Source organism: Ctenocephalides felis, unplaced genomic scaffold (assembly GCF_003426905.1).
Source record: "Ctenocephalides felis isolate EL2017-DRISC unplaced genomic scaffold, ASM342690v1 CF-g0.4_SCAFFOLD_00845, whole genome shotgun sequence".
Classification (NCBI taxonomy): Eukaryota; Metazoa; Arthropoda; class Insecta; order Siphonaptera; family Pulicidae; genus Ctenocephalides; species Ctenocephalides felis.
Window position 1 is genome coordinate 84,136,111 of NW_020536999.1, and position 22,406 is coordinate 84,158,516.

A 22,406-nucleotide genomic window follows, 5' to 3' on the forward strand; every position below is an offset into this window, starting at 1 on the left:
GGGTTTCGAACGTAATAAAAAAAATAAAATCTGGAGATACTGTATTAACTGACAAAGCTAAATTCATGAGTAAAAAAAGACAAAGTTTTTAATTGTACTTTATATGATGGTATGATATAGCTGCTATAGCAAAATAATACTTTAATCTATAAATAATATTTGCGTACTAGTTTTTCAGGACCAATACATTGAATAAATGAAACTAATTTAATGAATATAAAAGTACTTCCCATGGGGCTATATATTATAAGCAAATTAAATTCATTATGTAGTGTTAAAGTAGTTGTTAGTCAAATTATATTATATCGAGAATTATTCAAAATATGTTTAGAACGCTATATTTATAATTATTTCATTATTTATATTCATTTTATTAAACAATTACATACAATATGCTTTTATCAGTAACAAACTGAGTTAAAAAATACATGAATTGCCCACAAGAAAAGGATTTTAAGGTTGGATAGTTTCCGGCACATACAAAACTTTTTTTAAACGTTTTCTTACAGGACGTATTCCACAATGTACTCCTTTCACATGTTTTCTTAATGCATCTAGTATTGGAAATGCTCTATTGCAAATTCCACAACTATAAGGACGTTCCCCAGTGTGAATCATTTGATGTCTACTTAATGATTCTCTCGCTGTGAATGTTTTATCGCATATTTCACAACTATAAGGACGCACTCCGGTGTGACTAATTTCATGTCGTCTTAATGAAGCTTTTGCTGTGAATGATTTATTGCATATATTACACTCATGAGGACTTTCTCCACTATGAATTGTTTTATGTTGTTCTAAATTCTGCTTTCTTTTGAATGCTTTATGACATATTTCACAACTAAAAGGTCCTTCAGTATCCTTTGATGATTGATGTTTTCCAGTATGAATCTTTTTATGTATGTATAATGATCTCTTTCTTGCAAATGTTTTTTCGCATATTTCACATTCATAAGGTTGTTCCTCAGTGTGAACAACTTCATGTTGTTTTAAAGTTCGTTTTGTTGCAAATGTTTTATGACATATTTCACAACTGTAAGGACGTTCTCCAGAGTGGATTTTTTTATGTTCGCTTAAATTTCCACTAAATGTGAATGTTTTATTGCATACTTTACATTTGTAAGGTCGTTTTTTAGTAAAAATAATAGCTTTATGTTCATTTAATAATGCTTTTGTTTGATGATTATTGCTAAAATTACTTAAATTACTGATTTCTTCAGTAAATAAGTAAGGTTTTTCATCTAAATTAGTATTAGTTGCAGCATCATGCCCATCGATTTTTTCTTGCTTCATTTCCTCATCGATCGTAACCTCAGATTTTAGAAATTGCTGTAGACAAGTTTCATCATTCTCCATACTCATATGTGATGTGCATTCATAACCATCAAATTCTTGTTTCACTTGAAAATCTTGCTCATCGATCCTCTCTTGCTTTATATCCTCATCAACAGTAACCTCTGATTTCAGAAATTGCTGTAGACAAATTTCATTCTCCATACAAATACTTGTGGTGTTTTCATAATCATCTAAATCTTGTTTAACTTGAGAATATTCGATCGTTTCAATTTTAATTGTTGTGTTTGAATTTGTTTCTTCAGACATTTTTGACGTTTGAAGGTTATTGTTAAGATGTCTGCTTAAAAGTCGAAAAGCCTTTTAATTTATGCGTTATGAACATATAATAAATATATTTGGATATATATTGATTCGTTTGTATTTTAATATGTTATAATACTAACACTGACCTTTTTATTTTTATTTTATATTTTCGTTTGCCTCATTTACGCACCTTCACAATTTGACATTTCTTCTTCGTTTTCGTTTTCTATGACGTTTCTACTGATTGGGCAACACCAACACATTTCAACTGCGAATTAAACGGCGCAAAAATTTGAAATTATATATTACATAGTTAAATGGAAAGTTAGTCTGATATTAGTTTAAAATTATTAACTTCCCGTAAGTTATAGTAATCGCAAAAAAAAATCGAAAATGAAAATTTTTATATATCTTTACGTTTCAGAGGTTTTTGAATATTTTGGCGTACCTTAGAAAAAATGAATGTATGTGTGTGTGTGTGTGTGAGCGTGTGCGTATGTGTGTGCGGATACAAATTTTCGTCGAAGATTTCGGGAACACGGATGAAGCGATTGGAATAATTTAAAAAAAATTCGATTCGTATTGATAAGGAGACGTGCTGATTAGTTTTTGGCAAGGGCAGGTCTAGCCGTTCCGAAGATATGGGGCAAAAAGTGCCAAAAACGGTAACTCAGTTTTTAAGAGAACGGAGCGTCCGATTTGAATAATTCAAAAAACATTAACAAGATGAAGAACTGATCAAAACTTCATGAAAGCAGGTCTAGCGGTTTCGGAGATCTAGTAAAAAAAGTAAAAAAATGCCATCTGGCGGTCAAAAATGATCATTAGGCATATGCACATCAAATTATCAGATATTTTATAGAGATTTTAACAATAAGTATACATTTTGTTTACATTCCTATTGGTTCCGTACCAATGCTTATCCGTTAGACGGCGGCGCGGCGCTTTCGCGCTTCTATATTTTGTCTCTATGCAGTTAAAGCAGTACGATTGCATTGAAAAAAAGTTCAGAATTTCCTGGGAATGCTTTGATAAACTAACATATAGTATACCAGATAAGTAAATATAAGGTATACCTATAGTACACATAAGGTAAATGTACACTATTCCGGGATAGTACATTATTACGGGTGTTTTTCATTTGGATCGCAAAATAAGAAAACGGCCAATAAATAATAATTTTATTCAATAGCACATCAATTATAATTTGAGTCCTAATAAAATAACACGAATAACAACTTGTTAAGTTATCATGGTTATTAGTGTGTTTTACCATTTGTGATATTAAAAAATATATATTTTATCAATGTGCACATACTCATACCATGAATTTGAATAGTGGTTTCATATACTATATTAGGATACAAAATTTTAATTTGATTACCACTGAATGATGGCTAAGATGCTAGCCGAAACGTATGGTAGTTGAAGTAGTTTTGAAATACTTTATTTATCCATACGTTTCAGTCTTCATTGAGACCGTCATTCAGCGGAAAAAATAAAATTATCTATACAAAAATACACTAACTGTTTCAGTATTTAGACATTAGTTAATCTGTACACACTATAGAATGTAACCAAAAATTGTCAAAAATAATTAGTTTAAATGTTCCAGTTATTAATAGCTTGGTTTATCACAGTGTAATAGTGTAGTGTATTTTTGTATAATTAAATTTATTTAACTATTTATTAATTAACTAACGTCTAAATACAGGGGTTAGAATACCCCTGTTCAGGAGATTTTGTATTTCGGCTTTTGCAGCTGATGCTTTTTCACCGAAAATCTTTCTGAACTTGGCAGCAATGGTGTATTTATTAACATCCCGTAGGGTAAGTTATTGTAATGGGCCGAAAATCGGAATTGAAAATTTTTACATTTCTCGACGTTTTGAAGGTTTCTGAACATTTTGGCATACTTCAGAAAAAAGGGATGTGTGTGTGTGTGTATGTATGGATACAAATTTTCGCCCACGTTTTGGGCGTACGGATCAACCGATTTGAATGGTTCAAAAAACATTCGATTTCTATTGATAGGGAAAAGAGCTGATTAGTTTTTGGCAAAGGCAGGTCCAGCCGTTTCGGAGATACGGAGCAAAGAGTGCAGAAAATAGAAATCGAATTTTTGAGAGAACGGAGTATCCGATTTGAATGATCTAAAAAACATTCAATTAGTAATGATTGGGAAAAGTGTTTATTAGTTTTTGGCAAGGGCAGGCCCAGCCATTTTGAAGATACGATGCTAAATATGTAAAAAATGGCAGTTTTTAAGAGAACTAAGCGTCCGATTTAAATGATTCAAAAAACTTTCTGCTTGTCTTAACAAAATAAGGACGCACAGGGAAAAGAGCTGATTAGTTTTTGGCAAAGGCAGGTCCAGCCGTTTCGGAGATACGGAGCAAAGAGTGCAGAAAATAGAAATCGAATTTTTGAGAGAACGGAGTATCCGATTTGAATGATCTAAAAAACATTCAATTAGTAATGATTGGGAAAAGTGTTTATTAGTTTTTGGCAAAGGCAGGCCCAGCCATTTTGAAGATACGATGCTAAATATGTAAAAAATGGCAGTTTTTAAGAGAACTAAGCGTCCGATTTAAATGATTCAAAAAACTTTCTGCTTGTCTTAACAAAATAATTGATTTTGGAAAAAAAATTTTGTTCCATTTTTTTTTTTTTTTTTGTGTATATCGAAAATATTTTAGATTTTATTTTTAATTCTGACTATAGTTCTAATATACTTTACAAATAATTTCAACTCTGCAATTCAGTTTATATAATTCTTATAAATATTAGACAATGCTACAATATTTATAATAATCTATTTGAAAACATTCAGTATTCCTCGAACATTTCGTTACGGTACGGGAAGTTCCAGCAATTTGCCTTAAGGCACGATGCCATAATTGCCTCAAGACAGAATTCCACTTACAGCTTTTTTATTGTATTCATTTTGGCGTTTTATGTGTGTCTACATTCAGCAAGTTCACATCAGAAGGAAACATCATTACTTGAACTCAAAAAAAGACCCATTGATATTTACAATATGTTTATTGTATGTACCAATTGCAATATGCTAAGCTATATTAATAAATTTATATTTACATTATTAAACAATTACATACAATACACTTTTATCAATAGCAGAGTTAAAAATACATAAGTTTCCAGCAAATTCAAGAGTTTGTTGAACGTTTTTTTACAGGGCATATTCCAGCATGTACTCCTTTTACATGTCGAAATAATATACTATTTGTTGAAAATGCTTTATTGCAAATTTTACAACTATGAGGACGTTCTTCAGTATGAGTTGTTCCATGTCGTACTAATGACATTTTTCTTACAAATGTTTTATTGCATATTTCACATTCATAAGGACGTTGTCCAGTGTGAATCTTTTTATGTTCATTTAAATTATGCTTTCTTTGGAATGTTTTATGACATATTTCACATTCATAAGGTTTTTCTCCACTGTGAATCATTTTATGTATTTTCAAATGTTGCTTTAATTTGAATGTTTTGTGACATATTTCACATTCATGAGGTTTTTCTCTGGTGTGAATCATTTTATGTCCATAAAAAGTTGCCTTTGTTGTGAATGTTTTATTGCATATTTCACAACCAAAAGGACGCTCACCGGTGTGAATCATTTTATAATCCTTTAAATTATCCTTCCTTTTGAATGATTTATTACATATTTCACATTCAAAAGGTCTTTGTCCAGTGTCAAGAAATTTATGTTGGTTCAAGTTCTTCTTTGTATTGAATGTTTTATGGCAAAATTCACAATTATATGGTTTTAGATTATTGTTTATTCTACATTTTTCAGAAACACTTTCAAATGATTTATTCGTGTTAGTTGAATTACTAATTTCTTTAGAAAATATGTAATGTTTTTCATCTATACTTGTATTAGTTGCAGCATCATGCCCATCGATATTTTCTTGCTTCATTTCCTCATCAATCGTAACCTCAGATTTTAGAAATTGCTGTAGGCATATTTCATCATTCTCCATACTCATATGTGAAGTGCATTCATAATCATAAAATTCTTGTTTCAATTGAAAATCTTGCACATCGATCCTTTCTTGCTTTATATCCTCATCAACAGTAACCTCTGATTTTAGAAATTGCTGTAGACAAATTTCATTATTCTCTATACAAATACCTGTGGTGTTTTCATAATCATCTAAATCTTGTTTAACTTGAGAATATTCGATCGGTTCAATTTTAATTGTTGTGGTTGAATTTGTTTCTTCGTACATTTTTGACTTTTGTAGGTTATGGTAATCGCCTAATCGCTCTCTAAAGATTCCTAAAAGTAGAAAAGCCTTGTTACTTATGTGTCATGAACGCATGATAATTATATTTTGAAATTTATTAACATATTATAATACCAACACTGACCTTTTTGTTATTATTTTATATTTTCATTTGCTTTATTTTTGCACTTTGTTAATTTGACAGTTCAACTTCGTTTAGGTTAGACGTTAGACAACATTAAAAACATTTCGCCTGCGAGTTTATCAACCAACATAGATAAATAAGATACCGAGAATTTGGAAATGACGACTTTGAATGATGCAATGATAATGAAAATTTAAATGAATACGTTTTACACTATTAGTAGGCCACAATCTATTCCTTTTCCTGGGTACTATATGATAATAATATATTATTTTAAATTTTGCCACCGTTAAATTTGAAGTTGAAATGTTTTTGGTGTTGCCCAATCAGAGCGAAGGAGCAATGTCAAACTGTCAAAGTGGGTAAATACAGCAAAGGAAAATATAAAATAATAAAAAGGACAGTGTTAGTATTATAACGTATCAATATATTTTAAAATATATTTATTGTACGATCATAACACATAAATTACAAGGCTTCTTGACTTCTAGGAAGGAAGAAGTCTTTTGACAGCCTACAAAAGTACCATAGCCTACAAAAGTCAAAAATGTCTGAAGAAGCGAATTCAATCACAATAATTAAAATGGAACCAATCGAAGATCCTCAAGGTGGACGACAATATGATGATGTGAATGCAAACGACGAAATATGTCTTCAGAAGTTTTTAGAATCTGAGGTAATTATTGATGAACAAATAAAGCAAGAAGTGATTGAAGGGCAAGAAGCTGTGACAAGTGCAGACCAGATAAGTGTAGATGAAAATTCTAGTACAAGTAATACAAAAATGGTTACAAAAAAACAACGAAAAACATATAGGAGACAATCTCATAAATGTGAAACTTGCAATAAAATATTGTCATCAAAGCAAGGATTAGAACATCATCAAATGATCCACACTGGAGAGCGCCCTTTTAAATGTGAGATATGTAATAAAGCATTCAAAGCTTTAGGTATATTAAACCGACATAAAGCTCGCCATGCCAGACCACGCTTATATAAATGTGAGAATTGCGATAAAGCATTCTTATCACAATATATATTGAGCCAACATGAAATGACCCATATTATACGCTCTTATCAATGTGAGATTTGCGGTAAAACATTCAATAAACAATGTATATTAAAAAAGCATCAAATCATCCACACCGGAGAACGCCCTCATAAGTGTCCAATGTGCAATGAGAGATTTATACAAACAAACAATTTAAAACTACATTTATTAAAACATGCTGGAGTGCGTCCTTATGCTTGTGCAACTTGTAATAGAACATTTCCGACAACAAATAGATTAAGCGAACATGAAATAAGCCATAGAGAAGAAAGACCTTATACATGTGAATTATGCAATAAAGCCTTCAAATCAAGAAAATACTTAAAAAAACACGAAGTTAGTCATAAGGGAGAATATTGTCATCAGTGTGACAATTGCGATAAAGTATTCAAAAGAAGACAGGAATTAACTGCGCACGAATTGACTCACTCTGAATGCATCTATAAATGTGAAACTTGCAATAAAACATTCTCAAGAAAAAAATCATTGAATATACATGAAAGAATCCACACTGGACAATGGCTTTTTAAATGTGAAATATGCTACAAAACTTTTACAACGAAACAATCATTAAAGTACCATGAAGTGATTCATACTGGGGAACGCCCTTATAAATGCGAAATATGCAATAAGGAGTTTACTCGATCAAAAACTTTGAGAGTGCATTTAACTGTGCATAGTGAAGATCGAGAGCATGATTGTGAAATATGCAATAAATCATTCAAAACAACACAAGCATTGAATCAACATAAAGTTGTTCATATTGAAAGTCCATATAAATGTGACAAGTGCAGCAACGCGTATAAAACAAAACGGTCATTAAAACGACATGCAAAAACTCATTTGGAATATTGAAAAAAAATTTCAAGTGGTTTAAAGAAAATATACATATTGTACCAGAGGGATATAGTATGATTTTTTTTATATGATGACGCTTATAGAAAGAATTTTAGGGATGAAGATTTTATTTTGTTAATTTTTAATTTATTTATAGTTATTATAGATTTATTCATATTGGAGTATGAGATGTTTGTTTTCTAATATTTTTTAATAAATAGATTTTGATTGCTTTCAGCACCATATTTTATATCTATTAGGAAATAATGACATTGAAAATTAATACATATTGATTTATTTACTTTCCATAGGGTGAGTTATAGTAATCTTCGAAAAATCAAAGTTGAAAATGTTTGCATATCTTCATGTTGAATGATACAATCATAGATAAAAGAAGAGTATGAAATAATACTACAATACAATACTACTAGGATACAATAATAATGCGAAAATTTAAATGAATACGTTTTACACCAAGGATGAGCAACCCGCGGTCCGCGGGCCATATGCGGCTCGCCGGATGTTTTTCTGCGGCCCGCCTAGCTTTTCTCAACAACAGATTATTTTGCTAGATATTTTATCAGATACGGCTGTAAAGGCTAATTTTGTCGTCAGTCGAAAAACTGTTGTTCGAAGAAATAGCATTTCCTAATAAAATAAATATTAATTTATTTAAATATTAGTTTAAAAAACTTGCAAGAAAAATCGAGAACTTGTCCGAGAATATGGCAACAAAGCATTTCTAAATTTAAAATAATTAAATAAGTGAATCTTATAAAGTCGCGAGTCGCGATCATCGTAAATTTAAAGACTTCCTGTGCGGCGATGTGCTTTTCAATACCAAAATACGCTATCTCAATTTTTTGTAGGCCTGTGTTATCCATGAATATATCATATTCTATTTTTGTCTAGGATATTATAATCAAATAGTACCAAGGAAAAGGGATAGATTGTGGTCTAATATTAGTGTAAAACTAGTGGAGTATGGCATCGTGCCTTAAGGTAAACTGCTGGAACTTCCCGCACCGTAATGAAATATTCGAGAAATTTTAAACGTTACTGTAACTTTCATTATTTTTGCTATCTTGTTATATATGAGCAAATCAAATGTAAATCATAAATCAATTTATCTCCAGAACATTAACAATCGTCATTTCATTTCGAATTCAATTTCAAAAAAAAGTTGCCTAATTTACACAAAATTGAAAAAATGCTCCCGTACATTCACAGTCTAAACGCGTTTGCAAATAACTCTGTGCGACATTTTTACTTATACTGTGCTTAGCTTGGTGGCATTTCGCATCTTTCAATAGTTTTACAAAATTAATTAAAAGTGCTCCAGTACACAGACAGTCTAAACGCACTTGGGTAATCATTTGTACCAGAGTGGCGCTTAGCCTGGGTAATTTTTTCAATTTTTAATCCCAAAATTACAAAAATATTTTATGAAAAAAAAATTAAAAACAACAATTTTTTTTCCGAAAGCAATTATTTTGTTAAAACAAGCAGAAAGTTCTTTGAATCATTTAAATCGGACGCTTAGTTCTCTCAAAAACTTCCATATTTTTAACATTTAGCTCTGTATTTTCGAAACCGCTAGGCCTACCTTTGCCAAAAGCTAATAACCACTTTTCCCTGTCATTACGAACTGAATGTTTTTTGGATCATACAAATAGGATGATCCGTTCTCTCAAAAACTCGATTTCTATTTTCTGCACTCTTTGCTCCATATCTCCGTAACGGCTGGACCTGCCTTTGCCAAAACTTATCAGCACATTTCCCTATTAATAGGAATCGAATGTTTTTTAAACCATTCAAATCAGTTGATCCGTGCGCTCGAAAACGTGACCGAAAAATTGTAATTATACATACATACACACACACACATCAGTTTTTTCTGGGGTATGCCAAAATGTTCAGAAACCTTCAAAATGTAAAGAAATGTAAACGTTTTCAATTTCGATTTTTAGACGATTACAATATACTTACCCTACGGGAAATTAATATGAATTATTTTCGATGTACAAAAAAAAATTCCAAAAGCAATTGTTTCGTCAACAAAAGCAAAAGTTTTTTGAATCATTCAAATTGGACGCTTAGTTCTCTCAAAAACTGCCATTTTCTGCTTATATACCTCCGTATCTTTGTAACGACTGGACCTGCCTTTGCCAAAAACTAATCAGCACGCCACCCTATCAATAGAAATTCATTGCTTTTGAAACATTCAAATCGGTTGACCCGTGCGCCCGAAAACGTCGATGAAAAATTGTATCCATGCATGTTCTGAAACAATTCCAATAATTTACCTTCGATAATATCTTACGTTCATAACATTTTTTAACTTTCCGTAGGGTAAGTTATAGTGATCGAAAATGAAAATTTTCAAATATCTTTACGTTTCAAAGGTTTCTGAATATTTTGGCATACTTTAGAAAGAATGGATGTATGTGTGTGTGGATACACATTTTTGTCGACGATTTCGGGAACACCGATCAACCGATTTGAATAATTCAAAAAACATTCAATTCTTATTGATAAAAGGGACGTGCTTTGGCGAAGGCAGGTCTAGCCGTTTCAAAGATACAGGGCACAAAGTACAAAAAATGGCAGGTTCTGAGAGAACAAATCGACCGATTTGAATGGTTTAAAATCATTCGATTCGTATTGATGTGGAGACGTACTGATTAGTTTTTAGGCAGATTCAGAGCAAAAAGTGCAGAAATTCCAGACACTGTCGTTCGCGTTAGTAGATAAGAAAGTCAAAACTGATCGGGTTTGAATCCCACATTTGTAATATTTTTTTTAATTTTTTTAAATTTTTTTTTATGTTACTACTACTTGAACTATTTAAAATTGTTAACTCAGTGTATATATTTTGCGAACGAAAAATTGATACATTTGAAATAAAATATGTTTATTCTAACAATAGAACTGCTTAATTAGATTTTGTTCATATATATATTTCATTCAAACATATCCAAACAACGTCGTCTAATCTAATGAGTTTACACATTTTGTCTAAAAGGAACAATTCGCATAGACAATTTTGTTGACTGATTATTTTTATTCTTTGAATGTTTAATTACGGTACCGGAAGTTCCAGCAATTTGTCTTAAGGCACGATGCCATGCGCCCCACTAGTCAATGATAATATCAAACCTCAATCCTTAATTTCTGAAACTATATACTCTATGATTTTATATTTTGCTGCCCATATGTAACGGCGTTGTCGCCGTTGTTCTCGCCGTTATATTAATGTTTTCAATGTTGTTCATACTGATCCCATGCTAATGTGAGAAATAATTATTTTCTAGGATTAGAAATGTCAAAGTGCTTTTGAATTTATATTGAATTTAATTTATACTCAAGTATATTCAATATATATTAAAATATTCAACAACTTATAATATATACAACAATTTATACTTCTTATAAAAGTTTATATGTAATAACGAAAACTGTTCTAACTTTTTAGAAATTATTGTTTACCTTTACCAGAACCTACAGACGGCCAAAATGTCTGAAGCAGCGAATTCAATCACAACAATTAAAATTGAACCAATCGAACATCCTCAAGTTGAACAAGAATTTGATAATGTGAATGGAAACGACGAAGTAAGTCTTCAGAAGTTTTTAGAATCAGAGGTAATTATTGATCAAGGAATAAAGCAAGAAGTAATTGAAGGTCAAGAAGCTGCGACAAGTGCAGATCAGATAAGTGTAGATGAAAATTCTAATACAAGTAATACAAAAATGGTTACAAAAAAAAAACGAAAAATCTATAGGAGACAATCTCATAAATGTGAAATTTGCAAAAAATATTGTCATCAAAGCAAGGATTAGAACATCATCAAATGATCCACACTGGAGAGCGCCCTTTTAAATGTGAGATATGTAATAGAGCATTCATAGCATTAGGTATATTAAACCGACATAAAGCTATCCATGCCAGAGTTCTTTTTTATAAATGTGATACTTGCAATAAAGCATTCACATCAGAATATATATTAAGCCAACATAAACTGAGCCATATTATACACTCTTATGAATGTGAGATTTGCGGTAAAACATTCAATAAACAATATCCATTAAAAATGCATCAAACAATACACACAGGAGAACGCCTTCATGAGTGTCTAATATGCAATGAGAGATTCATACAAACAAACAATTTAAAACTACATTTATTAAAACATGCTGGAGTGCGTCCTTATGCTTGTGCAACTTGTAATAGAACATTCCTGTCAAAAGCTAGATTAACCGAACATGAAGTAAGCCATACTGAAGAAAGACCTTATACATGTGATTTATGCAATAAAGCCTTCAAATCAAGAAAATACTTAAAAAAACATGAAGTCAGTCATAAGGGAGAATATCGCCATGAGTGTGACAAATGTGATAAAATATTCAAAAGAAAACAAGAATTAACTGTGCATGAATTGACTCACTCTGAATCCATTCATAAATGCGAAACATGCAATAAAACATTTGCGAGAAAAGATACATTAAATGCACATAAAAGGTTGCACACTGGACAAAGCGTTTTTAAATGTGAAATATGCTACAAAACTTTCTCAACAAAACAATCATTAAAGTACCATGAAGTGATTCATACCGGGGAACGCCCCTTTAAATGCGAAATATGCAATAAGGACTTTACTCAAATGAACGTTTTGAGAATGCATTTAACTGTGCATAGCGAGGATCGAGAGCATGAATGTGGGATATGCTATAAATTATTCAAAACAAGTCAAGCATTGAATCAACATAAAGTTGTTCATATGGAAAGTCCTTATAAATGTGACAAGTGCGGCAATGCATATAAAGCAAATCGGTCATTAAAACGACATGCAAAAACTCATTTGGAATATTGACACATTTTTTCAAATTGTTTAAATATTGTACCAGAGGTATATAGTACGATTTTTTTTTAAATCATGTGATAACGCGGATAGAAAGAAATTTAGGGATGAAGATTTTATTTAGTTAATTCTTAATTTATTTATTGTTATTATAGATTTATCCATAATGGAGAGTATAACATGTTTGTTTTCTCTTTTTTTTTTTAATAAAAACATTTTGATTGATTTCAACACCATATTTTATATCTTCTAGTCAATAATTGAAAATTTATAATCTTTATTGATTTTTTGTATTTTTATTCAAAGAAATCGCGCTGCTGCATCGCTGCTGTTTAGTGTAGTGTAGATTCTAATTTGATTTTAACAATTAGATTTTTGAGTATTTTAAAATGCTCGAAAAAATGAACTTGGACTTTATTGAAAAATTTGATTTTTTTTATATTGATTTTTTTTGGACTTTTTGTATTTTTATTCAAAGCAATCGCCCTGCTGTTTAGATTCTAATTTGATTTTGATAATTAGATTTTTGAGTATTTTGAAATGCTAAAAAAAATGGATTTTGTTGAAAACATTGAAATATTTTGTTTTATATTCCTTTTTTTTGGACTTTTTGTATTTTCATTCAAAGCAATCGCGCTGCTGTTTGGATTTTAACAATTACATTTTTGAAATGCTCAAAAAAAATTGGACTCTATTGAAAAATTTGAAATATTTTTTTATATTGATTTTTTTGGACTTTTTGTATTTTTATTCAAAGCAATCGCGCTGCTGTTTGGATTTTAATTCGATTTTAACAATTACATTTTTAAGTATTTTGAAATGTTCAAAAACTAATGGGACCTTATTGAAAAAATTGATTTTTTTTTGGACTTTTTGTATTTTTATTCAAAGCAAACGCACTGCTGTTTAGATTGTAATTTGCAAAATATGCACATCAAATTATAAAATATTTTATGGAGATTTTAATAATGTGTATCAATCTTGTTTACATTTCTGTGGGTTTCGTAACATTTTTGTCCGTTAGACGGCGACGTGGCGCTTACGCGCTTCGATATTGCCTCTTTATGCAGGTAAAGCAGTGCGATTGCTTTGAAAAAAGTTCAAAATTTGCAAAGTATTTCAAACTAAAAAAAAAACATTTTTTCCAAAAGTTTTTTTTTCCGAAAACGTAATTTTTATTCAAAAATTTAAAATTTCTCAAAAATCTTTTTTTTTTCAAAGTTAAAACATATTTAATCTTTTTTAAAAAATTGAATTTTTGGAACGATGCCAAACGCCACTAGTTTATATTATGATTTTTTTTTGACTTTTTGTATTTATATTCAAAGCAATCTGTGCTGTTTAGATTCTAATTTGATTTTAACAATTAGATTTTTGAGTATTTTGAAATGCTCAAAAGAACAAAGACTTGATTGAAAAAATTGAAATATTTTTTTATATTATGATTTTTTTTTGACTTTTTGTATATTTATTCAAAGCGATCGCGCTGCTTTTTAGATTCTAATTTGATTTTAACTATTAGATTATTGAGTATTTTGAAATGCTCAAAAAAGTTGAACTTTATCGAAAAATTTGGAAAAAAAATTATATTATGATTTTTTTTATATTAAGTATATGTTTTTATATTTTTTATGACTTTTTTTGGACTTTTTGTATATTTATAATGTAGATTATAAAATTTATAATGTTTAACCCTTCTGGAAATTTAATTCATTCTATAAAATACCTGGCAATTTACGTCTACAGTTTATTTTTTATTGTCAAAAGGATTCGTTTTTTTTTTGTTTTTGTTGTTAGATCTCCTAAACTGATAGACCTGCCTTTACAAAAGTTTATTTTGTCAATACAAGTAAAATGTTTCTTGGAGTTACCATTTCTTTACCTTTTGGCCCCGTATTGTCAGAAAGGCAGGACTTGCCTTCGCCAAAAACTAATCAACACTTCTCATCAATAGGAATTATCGCACATACATACCCACGCTTACATAAATTTTTTCTAAGGTATGCCGACCTGTCTACACCAAAAACTAATCAGCACATCTCCTCGTAAATACAAATCAAATCAAAATTTGAATTATTTACGGATACTTTGTTCTCCCGAAAACTGTCATTTTTTACACTTTAGCTCCTTATCTCTAAAAAAAACTGTAATCACCATGTCTTCTCACCATTACGAATTGAATGTTTTTTGAATCATTCACATCGGATGTCTTGTTTTCTCATAAACAATTTCCCTTTCTGCACTCTTTGCATGGTATCTCCGAAACATTAAGACCTGTGTTTGCCAAAAACTAATAAGCATTACTAATCTCCATAATTAGGAATCGAATGGTTATTGAATCATCCAAATCGGTTGAGTGGCACTCTCAAAAACGTCGTCAAAAAATTGTATCTACATATACATACATACACACACATATATAATTTTTTTCTGAAATATGCCAAAATGTTCAGAAACTTTTAAAACGTTTAAGATGTGCAAAAATTTTCATTTTTGATTTTTCGACGATTACAATAACTTACCCTACAAAAAGTTAATGATATTAAACCAAAAAATATCTTTTTTAAATGATATAATCTACAAATGCAAACAACACACACACATATATGATTTTTTGCTGAGATGAAAAATGTTCAGAAACCTTCGAAACGTAAAGATATGTAAACATTTTAATTTCTCGAAGGAGAAGTTTATGTTTTCATCAAAAAATCCGAATCGCTAATTTTATGTTTTCTCGACGTTTCAAGCCATTCTGAATCGAATGAGACTAAAGTAGGAAAAAGTATGTGTGTGTGTGTGTGAGTATGTGCTAGCGTGTGAGTGAACAGATTTTTTGCCGTAAATCGACGTTTTCTCAAAAACGGCTGCACCAATTTCAAAAATTTAAAAGCCATTTGATGTATCTCGATGAGGACTAGCGTTTATTAATTTTGTGCGACAATCATCCTAACTGTTTCTTAGTAAATAGCAAAAAAGTGAAAAAAAAAAAATTGTCCACGCTTTAGTCCGTAATTCTGAATAGATTTTGAAAATTCAAAAAACGCTCAAAAGATATTGATTGGGAATCGTGCTGATGAGTTTTGGTAGAGATCGGCCAAGACGTTTTCTTGTAATAAAGTATTGAAAAAAAATTTTTCGACGATTTTTATTATTATTTTTTTGACGGTAGATAGTCTTCTAGGTCATACTAAAATATTAAGGCTCTACGACAACTCGCTTAGCCTTAAAAATTCGTCAAAGTTTGCAAAAATTGGTATCGTTTTTCGGCATTTGTCAAAATTAGACCATTCATCGAAGTTTGCTTAAAAACGCCTGAACCCATTTCAAAAATTTAAAAACCATTTGATGTATCTCGATTAGGATTATAGTTTCTTAGTTTTGTGCGACGGTCAGCCAAGCCGTTTTTTTGTAATTTGGAAAAAAGTGTTATACTTTTTGTTCACTTTTAAACTTGTACTACCGAATCGATTTTAAAAAATAAAAAACTGTTTGAAAGATGTTAGTTGGGAATAATACTGAATAGTTTTAGGTGAAAATCTACCTAGCCGTTATCTTGTAATTAACTGTTGAAAAAAAATTGAACCGATTTTTATAGAACTTTTTTTGGCGATACATTTCGTGGTTAAAATTAAAATTAGACGATTTATTTGGTATAACGATAGAGTACTTGGTCTTAATGAACATACTAAACCATTAAAGTCTTACGGAAACTGGTTCAATTATGAAAATTATTGATTTTTGAAAATTTGCTTTCAGAAAATACTCTAGTTCACGTGTTCGTTCGTTTTCAATGTATGTGTAATAAATCCTCGTACTTTTAGTCACTCATAAATTAATTTATTTTTTATTGAATAAGTCGATTATTTGAACATATCGGGAAGTTCATGTAACTTGCCTCAAGGCAAAATACCGATATCAACTAGTTAAATTATATAATCTACATATTCAAACATGCACACACACACACATATAAATTTTTTATGAGGTATGAAATGTTCAGAAACCTTTGAGAGGTAAATATATGCTAAAATTTTCATTTTCGAATTTTGGACGATTACAATAACCACGATAACTTACTCTACATGAAGACAATAAGTTTTTAAATTTTAAATCAAAATCTATCTTTTTTGTGAAATTATATAATCTATGATATCATTAATCGATAACTTCGCAGATGAAATGTTTCCAACGTTGGCCATCCTTACCTCAAGTTTGGTATTTTTTTGATTACAATAGAAATGTCACTTTGCAATTATATTGAATTTGAACAAAAGTATTATAAATATATATTAAAACATATTTTTTATACTTTTAAACTTTCTTATAAATATAAATAATAACTTATAATATAGAATTGAAAGCCTTTTCCACCTTTTATAAGCCATTATTAGTTTGATTACAATAACCAAGAGACGCCGAAAATGTCAGAAGAAACGAATTCAGTAACAACAATTAAAATGGAACCAATAGATTACCCTCTAGTGAAACAAGAAATTGATGATTATGTTATATCAGAAATATGCCCAGAAAGCGAGGGAATATATCTACATCCAAATTGGAATTCTGAGGTAACAATGGAGGAAGAAATAAAACAAGAAACAATTGATGACCAACATAAGGTCATTAACAAAAATGTAAAAAGTGGAGATGATACACTTCATATATATAGTGAAAAAGATAGTAATTCAGGTAATATAGTAGATAAATATAACAAATCATTCAAAACTATTTTAAATGATCCTAAAGCAACCCACAAATGTGAAATATGCCACAAAACATTCAAAACTAGACAAATTTTAAAATTACATAAAGTAAGTCATAGTCAAGAACGCCCTTTTAAATGCAAGACATGCAATAAAGCATTCAAACTAAGACAAACGTTAATCAATCATGAAGCGATTCATTCCCAAACACGGCCTGATAAATGCGAAATATGCGACAAAACATTTGCATCAAAACAATCACTAAAACAACATCAAATGCTCCACACTGGAGAACGTCCTTACAAATGTGAAATATGTTCTAAAACATACATTCAAAAACAAGCGTTGAGGTTTCACAAATTAACTCATACAGCGGAACAACCTTTTGAATGTGATAATTGTGGTGAAACTTTTACTATGAGATCTGCATTAAACCTTCACAAAATTATTCATACCGGAGGCAATCCTTATCAATGTGAAGTTTGCAATAAAACCTTTGCAACAAAATTCTCATTAAACAGACATGAAATGATTCATACTGGTGAACGGCCTTATAAATGCGAGGAGTGCAGTAAATCATTCAAAACAAAAGCTATATTAAAACAACATGAAATGATCCACACTGGAGAACGTCCTTATATCTGTTTGGTATGCAATAAAGGATTTAGACGATCAGAACATGTAAGAAAACACTCCAGGGAGCACCTTCGTGAAGATGAAGCATGTAATAAATCATTCGTAACAAAACAATTATCAAGCCAACCTGAAATGGTTCAAAAGGTAGATTGAGGTCATTGAGGTCATCTAGATAAACTTCTTCAAAAACTTTTGTATTTGTTTGTTGAAAAATAGTACATTTTATGTATACTGAAAAAAATTATTACAACGTAAGTAAAATGTTCTTTAATTATTTATTAACTTCCATTACAAATAAATCTAAAATATATTTTTTTAAACATCTTTGCTTTTTATTTTTTATTTATTTTGTTTATTTATTTATTAGATATAATTCGTACATACTGTATCTCAGTCAGACAATTGTTCTGGTATGAGAGATCACAGCAATTATAACAAAAATAAATCTAAATTTTATGTAACAGGCTTACATTAAGACATCTATATATTTTTACTTATTACTATTATATACACAGAAAGATTGCGTACATACATACATATGCACTTATACTTAATTGTAATTAATATTTTTACAGAACAGAAGTAATATAGTATTTAAAATAAGGAATTTTATCTAATTTATTTCATTTATCTCTCATGTAATTTTTCAATTTAATTTTGAAATTGGTTAGGTCCGTCATTGTCTTTAGTTCGTCCGGTAGTTTATTGTAAAGGCTGCTTGCACTTTTCAGAGGACTTGCAAGTCCTTTACTAGTTTTTCCATGTTTCATGTGAAAGTTTCGGTTTTGTCTCGTTTGATGGTGTATATCCTGGTTTGTCTCTATTTTGGTACCTTAGGGGGCGTCCATTAATCATATTAAATTAATCATAAATTTTACATTTTTTTCTGGTGACTAAAAATACATGTAATGTTTGATGCGTGGGGGGGGGGGGGTGATTTTGAATATCACCACGTATCACCAAGGCGGAGGGGAGGGGTCCGATAATCCGTAAAATATCGATCATGTGATTAATGTACGCCCCCTTACAACATAGTTTTTATATGGAAATAAATTATATCTCTTCTTCCGTATTATTGCTGATATTAATACAAAATTATAATGCTTCAGGAATCACTTAACATTTATATGATAAGTTTCATAAGTAATATCAAAATAAAAATTTACAGGAGGATTTTCTTATGGAATATTTAGCGAAAAATATAAAATTAATTGAAAAATCAAATAAATTTTGATATTATTTACACGTGAAATTTTAAATATCAAATAAAAGTAATAAAAAAATTATATCTGAATCGGGAATTGAACCCCGGAGTTCAACTATTGATATGGAAAAGCATTGCAAGCTATGCATGCCGCGCGCTGCTACAAATGCAAACTTTAATTAATTTTTATAATTAAACCGCTTTTCATAGGCCTCTTATACTTTACCACGGTCAGTTTGGGCATCAAATCTACCATTGTGCCAAGTTTCATCAAAATCCGAGACGAGCAACGCGCGGGTTCTCCTTATTAGAAAAATTAATGTGTGGTTATGGGTGTGTATGTGTGTATGTAAGTGCAGATACAATTTTTTGTCAACAATTTTGGGAACACGGTTCAGCCGATTTCAATGATTCAAAAAACATACGACATCTTATCAATATATTGATAAGTGATTCAATGACTAAATTTTTTTTAATAAAGTCATTACAAAATTTTCAAAAATTTATTTTTTTCAGTTTTCGAATAGTTCTGAACTTTTTTAAAAATTTAAATTTTTTGTACGGGAAGTTTTAGCAAATTGCCTTAAGGCACGTTGCCATGCACAACTTCCAAAGTTTATTAACTTTCGAAAAGAAGCTTATGTTTTTGTGAGAAAATCCGATTTGTTAATTTTATGTTTTTTCGACGTTTCAACTCATTCTGAATCGAATGAGACCAAAAAAGTATGTGTTTATAGTGTGTATGTGAGTCGATTTTTTATCTTTCATCGAGGTTATTTTTTTAAACATGGTTGTTACAACTAAAAAAATTTAAAAGGTATCCGATGAAACTTGATAATCACTTGCGATGGTTAATTTTTTAACTTCCCGAAGCAGAAGTTTGTTTTCATAAAAAAATCCGATTTGCTAATTTCATGTTTTCTCGACGTTTCAACTCATTCTGAATCGAATGAGACCAAAAAAGTATGTGTGTGTGTATGTGAGTCGATTTTTGATCTTTCATCGAGGTCATTTTTTTAAACATGGTTGTTACAACTTAAAAAATTTAAAAGGTATCCGATGAAGCTTGATAATCACTTGCGATGGTTAGTTAGTTTTTTTAACTTTCCAAAGGAGAAGTTTGTTTTCATTAAAAAATCGATTTGCTAATTTTATGTTTTCTCGACGTTTCAAGCCAAGTATTTGTGTGGGTGTTTACGGTGTTTATTTATCTATAATAATATATATATATATATATATATATATATACATAGCTGGGCATTAACTCGTTAATCCGTTAATCGTTAATTAACGAAGTTAACATTTTGATTAACGGATTAACTTTTAAGTTAACTTTTGAAAATGTTAACGGACACGTTAACTTCCGTTAAAATGCCAGAAGTCCGTTAATCGTTAATCCAATGCCCAGGACCGTGCCTGGCCAGCGTGCAGTGCGTGCACCGCACGCAGGCGGCCGCCTTTTGAGACGGCCGAGGGGCGGCCAAATGAAAAAAAGAACAAATTCAAAGACGGCCATAACAAAAAATGGTCGAAATAAATAGCTGTTGCATTAAAAGTCTACTGAATTAAAAGGCGGCCAAATTAAAAGACTGTTGGATTAAGAGGCGGCCAAGCTCAAAGTCCGCTGAACTCATTCGCTGCCGTAAAGTCCGCTGTATATATCTAAAAGACCAAAAATACCGTAGTAAAAATCAGCCAAAGGCGGCCCTATTGAATGCGACTCTGTTTCTAAATAATTTATAAGTTATAAACTTGGTGTAAGTGGCAACTTTGCCTAAATCAAGTTGCATGAAGTATCCAACATGTGTTAATAATCGACTTAACGATGAAAATATATTAATTCATGAGTACATTGCAATGTGAAAAACTATCGCAGATTATTCAATTTTGTACAAATTTTTTAAAAATATTAGTTATGTTTTATAAATAGTTTAAAAATTACATATTATTGAACAAGAAACAAACTGTAGTAAATTAAAAACAAGACCCAAATTTCCAAAGCAATTTGTTAATCAATAACTGAAAAACGACTCGTCGATTATTGACAAAATTTAATCAGCAAGATTCTCAAATGGAAAACGTTTGTAATGGTTTTTGAATTTTTAAAATCAATTCACTAATTAAAAATTTGAGACTTTTTTGAAAATTCTAAAGGCAAAACTAAGCAGCACGAGTGCTTATCGAATTTACGAATTTTGACGATTTTTCAAATGGGATTGTGCATTTTTGAGAAAATGTCGACTAAAGATGAAATTTTGACTCACGTAAAAAAGCGCCGCTCATTTTTGCAATCTTTGATAGTACATATTTTAAAAATTAAAATGACTTAATGTGGGTCGAAATATTTAGTTATCTCAGAGACCATGATCACTATCGCCAAAAAAGTTTTATAAATATCATCGTAAAGCAATATTCACCAATTAAACACGAAGAAACGAACCGACCGATCTGTTAGAACTAATCAGCACGATTCCTAAATGATATCTTTCAAACAGTTCCTGAATTTTTAAAATCGATGCAGAATTTTTGGCTAAAACGTGTACAATAAATTTTATATTTTTCTGTTGATTAGAAACAGCTTGGCCGATCGTCGCACAAAACTGACAGGCGCTAGTCATTATCTAGTTACATTAAATGACTTTTAAACTTTTGAATTGGATTTAACCGTTTTTGAGAAAACGTTGCCGAAAATTCAAAAATCGGCTTTCAAACGATTCAGAATGACTTAAAATGTCGAGAAAACTTGAAAATTACAAGACGATTTTTTTCGTGAGAACATATTGGATATTTCCCTATTATGCTATTTTTAAGGGCGGCCATTTATATGCTCGCACGCAGGCGGCCACATACCCAGGCACGGCCCTGCCAATTATTACTATTTACCGCACGGCACAGCTTTAGCCAATGCCTTATTAAATGACATAGAGAAAAGATTTGGACCACTCGTGAATGATGAACAGTGCCAACATGTTCAAAAGACTTGTTCAACGATGCTGCATTCGTCTGGGATAACAGATATTCATAAATCTATTTATTAAATACAATACTGCTATACCCTCAAGCGCTGCAGTTGAACGTTTGTTTTCCACGGGTAAAGACATTTTGACACCAAA

At 30.5% G+C, this 22,406-nt stretch overlaps 4 protein-coding genes across 4 annotated transcripts; 3 read left to right on the plus strand and 1 right to left on the minus strand.

The window, feature by feature from the left end:
- Positions 1-441: 441 nt before the first annotated feature.
- LOC113391144 (zinc finger protein 91-like) lies at positions 442-5,609 on the minus strand. Its single transcript, XM_026627106.1, has 2 exons — positions 4,797-5,609; positions 442-1,653 (listed from the first exon to the last, which is right to left on the minus strand). Exons 1-2 carry the CDS (start codon positions 5,607-5,609, stop codon positions 454-456), a joined length of 2,013 nt encoding a protein of 670 aa, XP_026482891.1. The 3' UTR covers positions 442-453.
- A 938-nt stretch (positions 5,610-6,547) lies between these two features.
- Positions 6,548-7,906, plus strand: LOC113391146 (zinc finger protein 99-like). The gene has a single exon (XM_026627107.1). The coding sequence runs from the start codon at positions 6,548-6,550 to the stop codon at positions 7,904-7,906; it is 1,359 nt and encodes a 452-aa protein (XP_026482892.1).
- Positions 7,907-11,982: 4,076 nt separating this feature from the next.
- On the plus strand, positions 11,983-12,762 carry LOC113391147 (zinc finger protein 626-like). The gene has a single exon (XM_026627108.1). It carries the CDS (start codon positions 11,983-11,985, stop codon positions 12,760-12,762), a length of 780 nt encoding a protein of 259 aa, XP_026482893.1.
- Positions 12,763-17,024: 4,262 nt separating this feature from the next.
- On the plus strand, positions 17,025-18,242 carry LOC113391148 (zinc finger protein 525-like). Its single transcript, XM_026627109.1, has one exon. It carries the CDS (start codon positions 17,172-17,174, stop codon positions 18,240-18,242), a length of 1,071 nt encoding a protein of 356 aa, XP_026482894.1. The 5' UTR covers positions 17,025-17,171.
- The last annotated feature ends 4,164 nt before the right edge of the window (positions 18,243-22,406 follow it).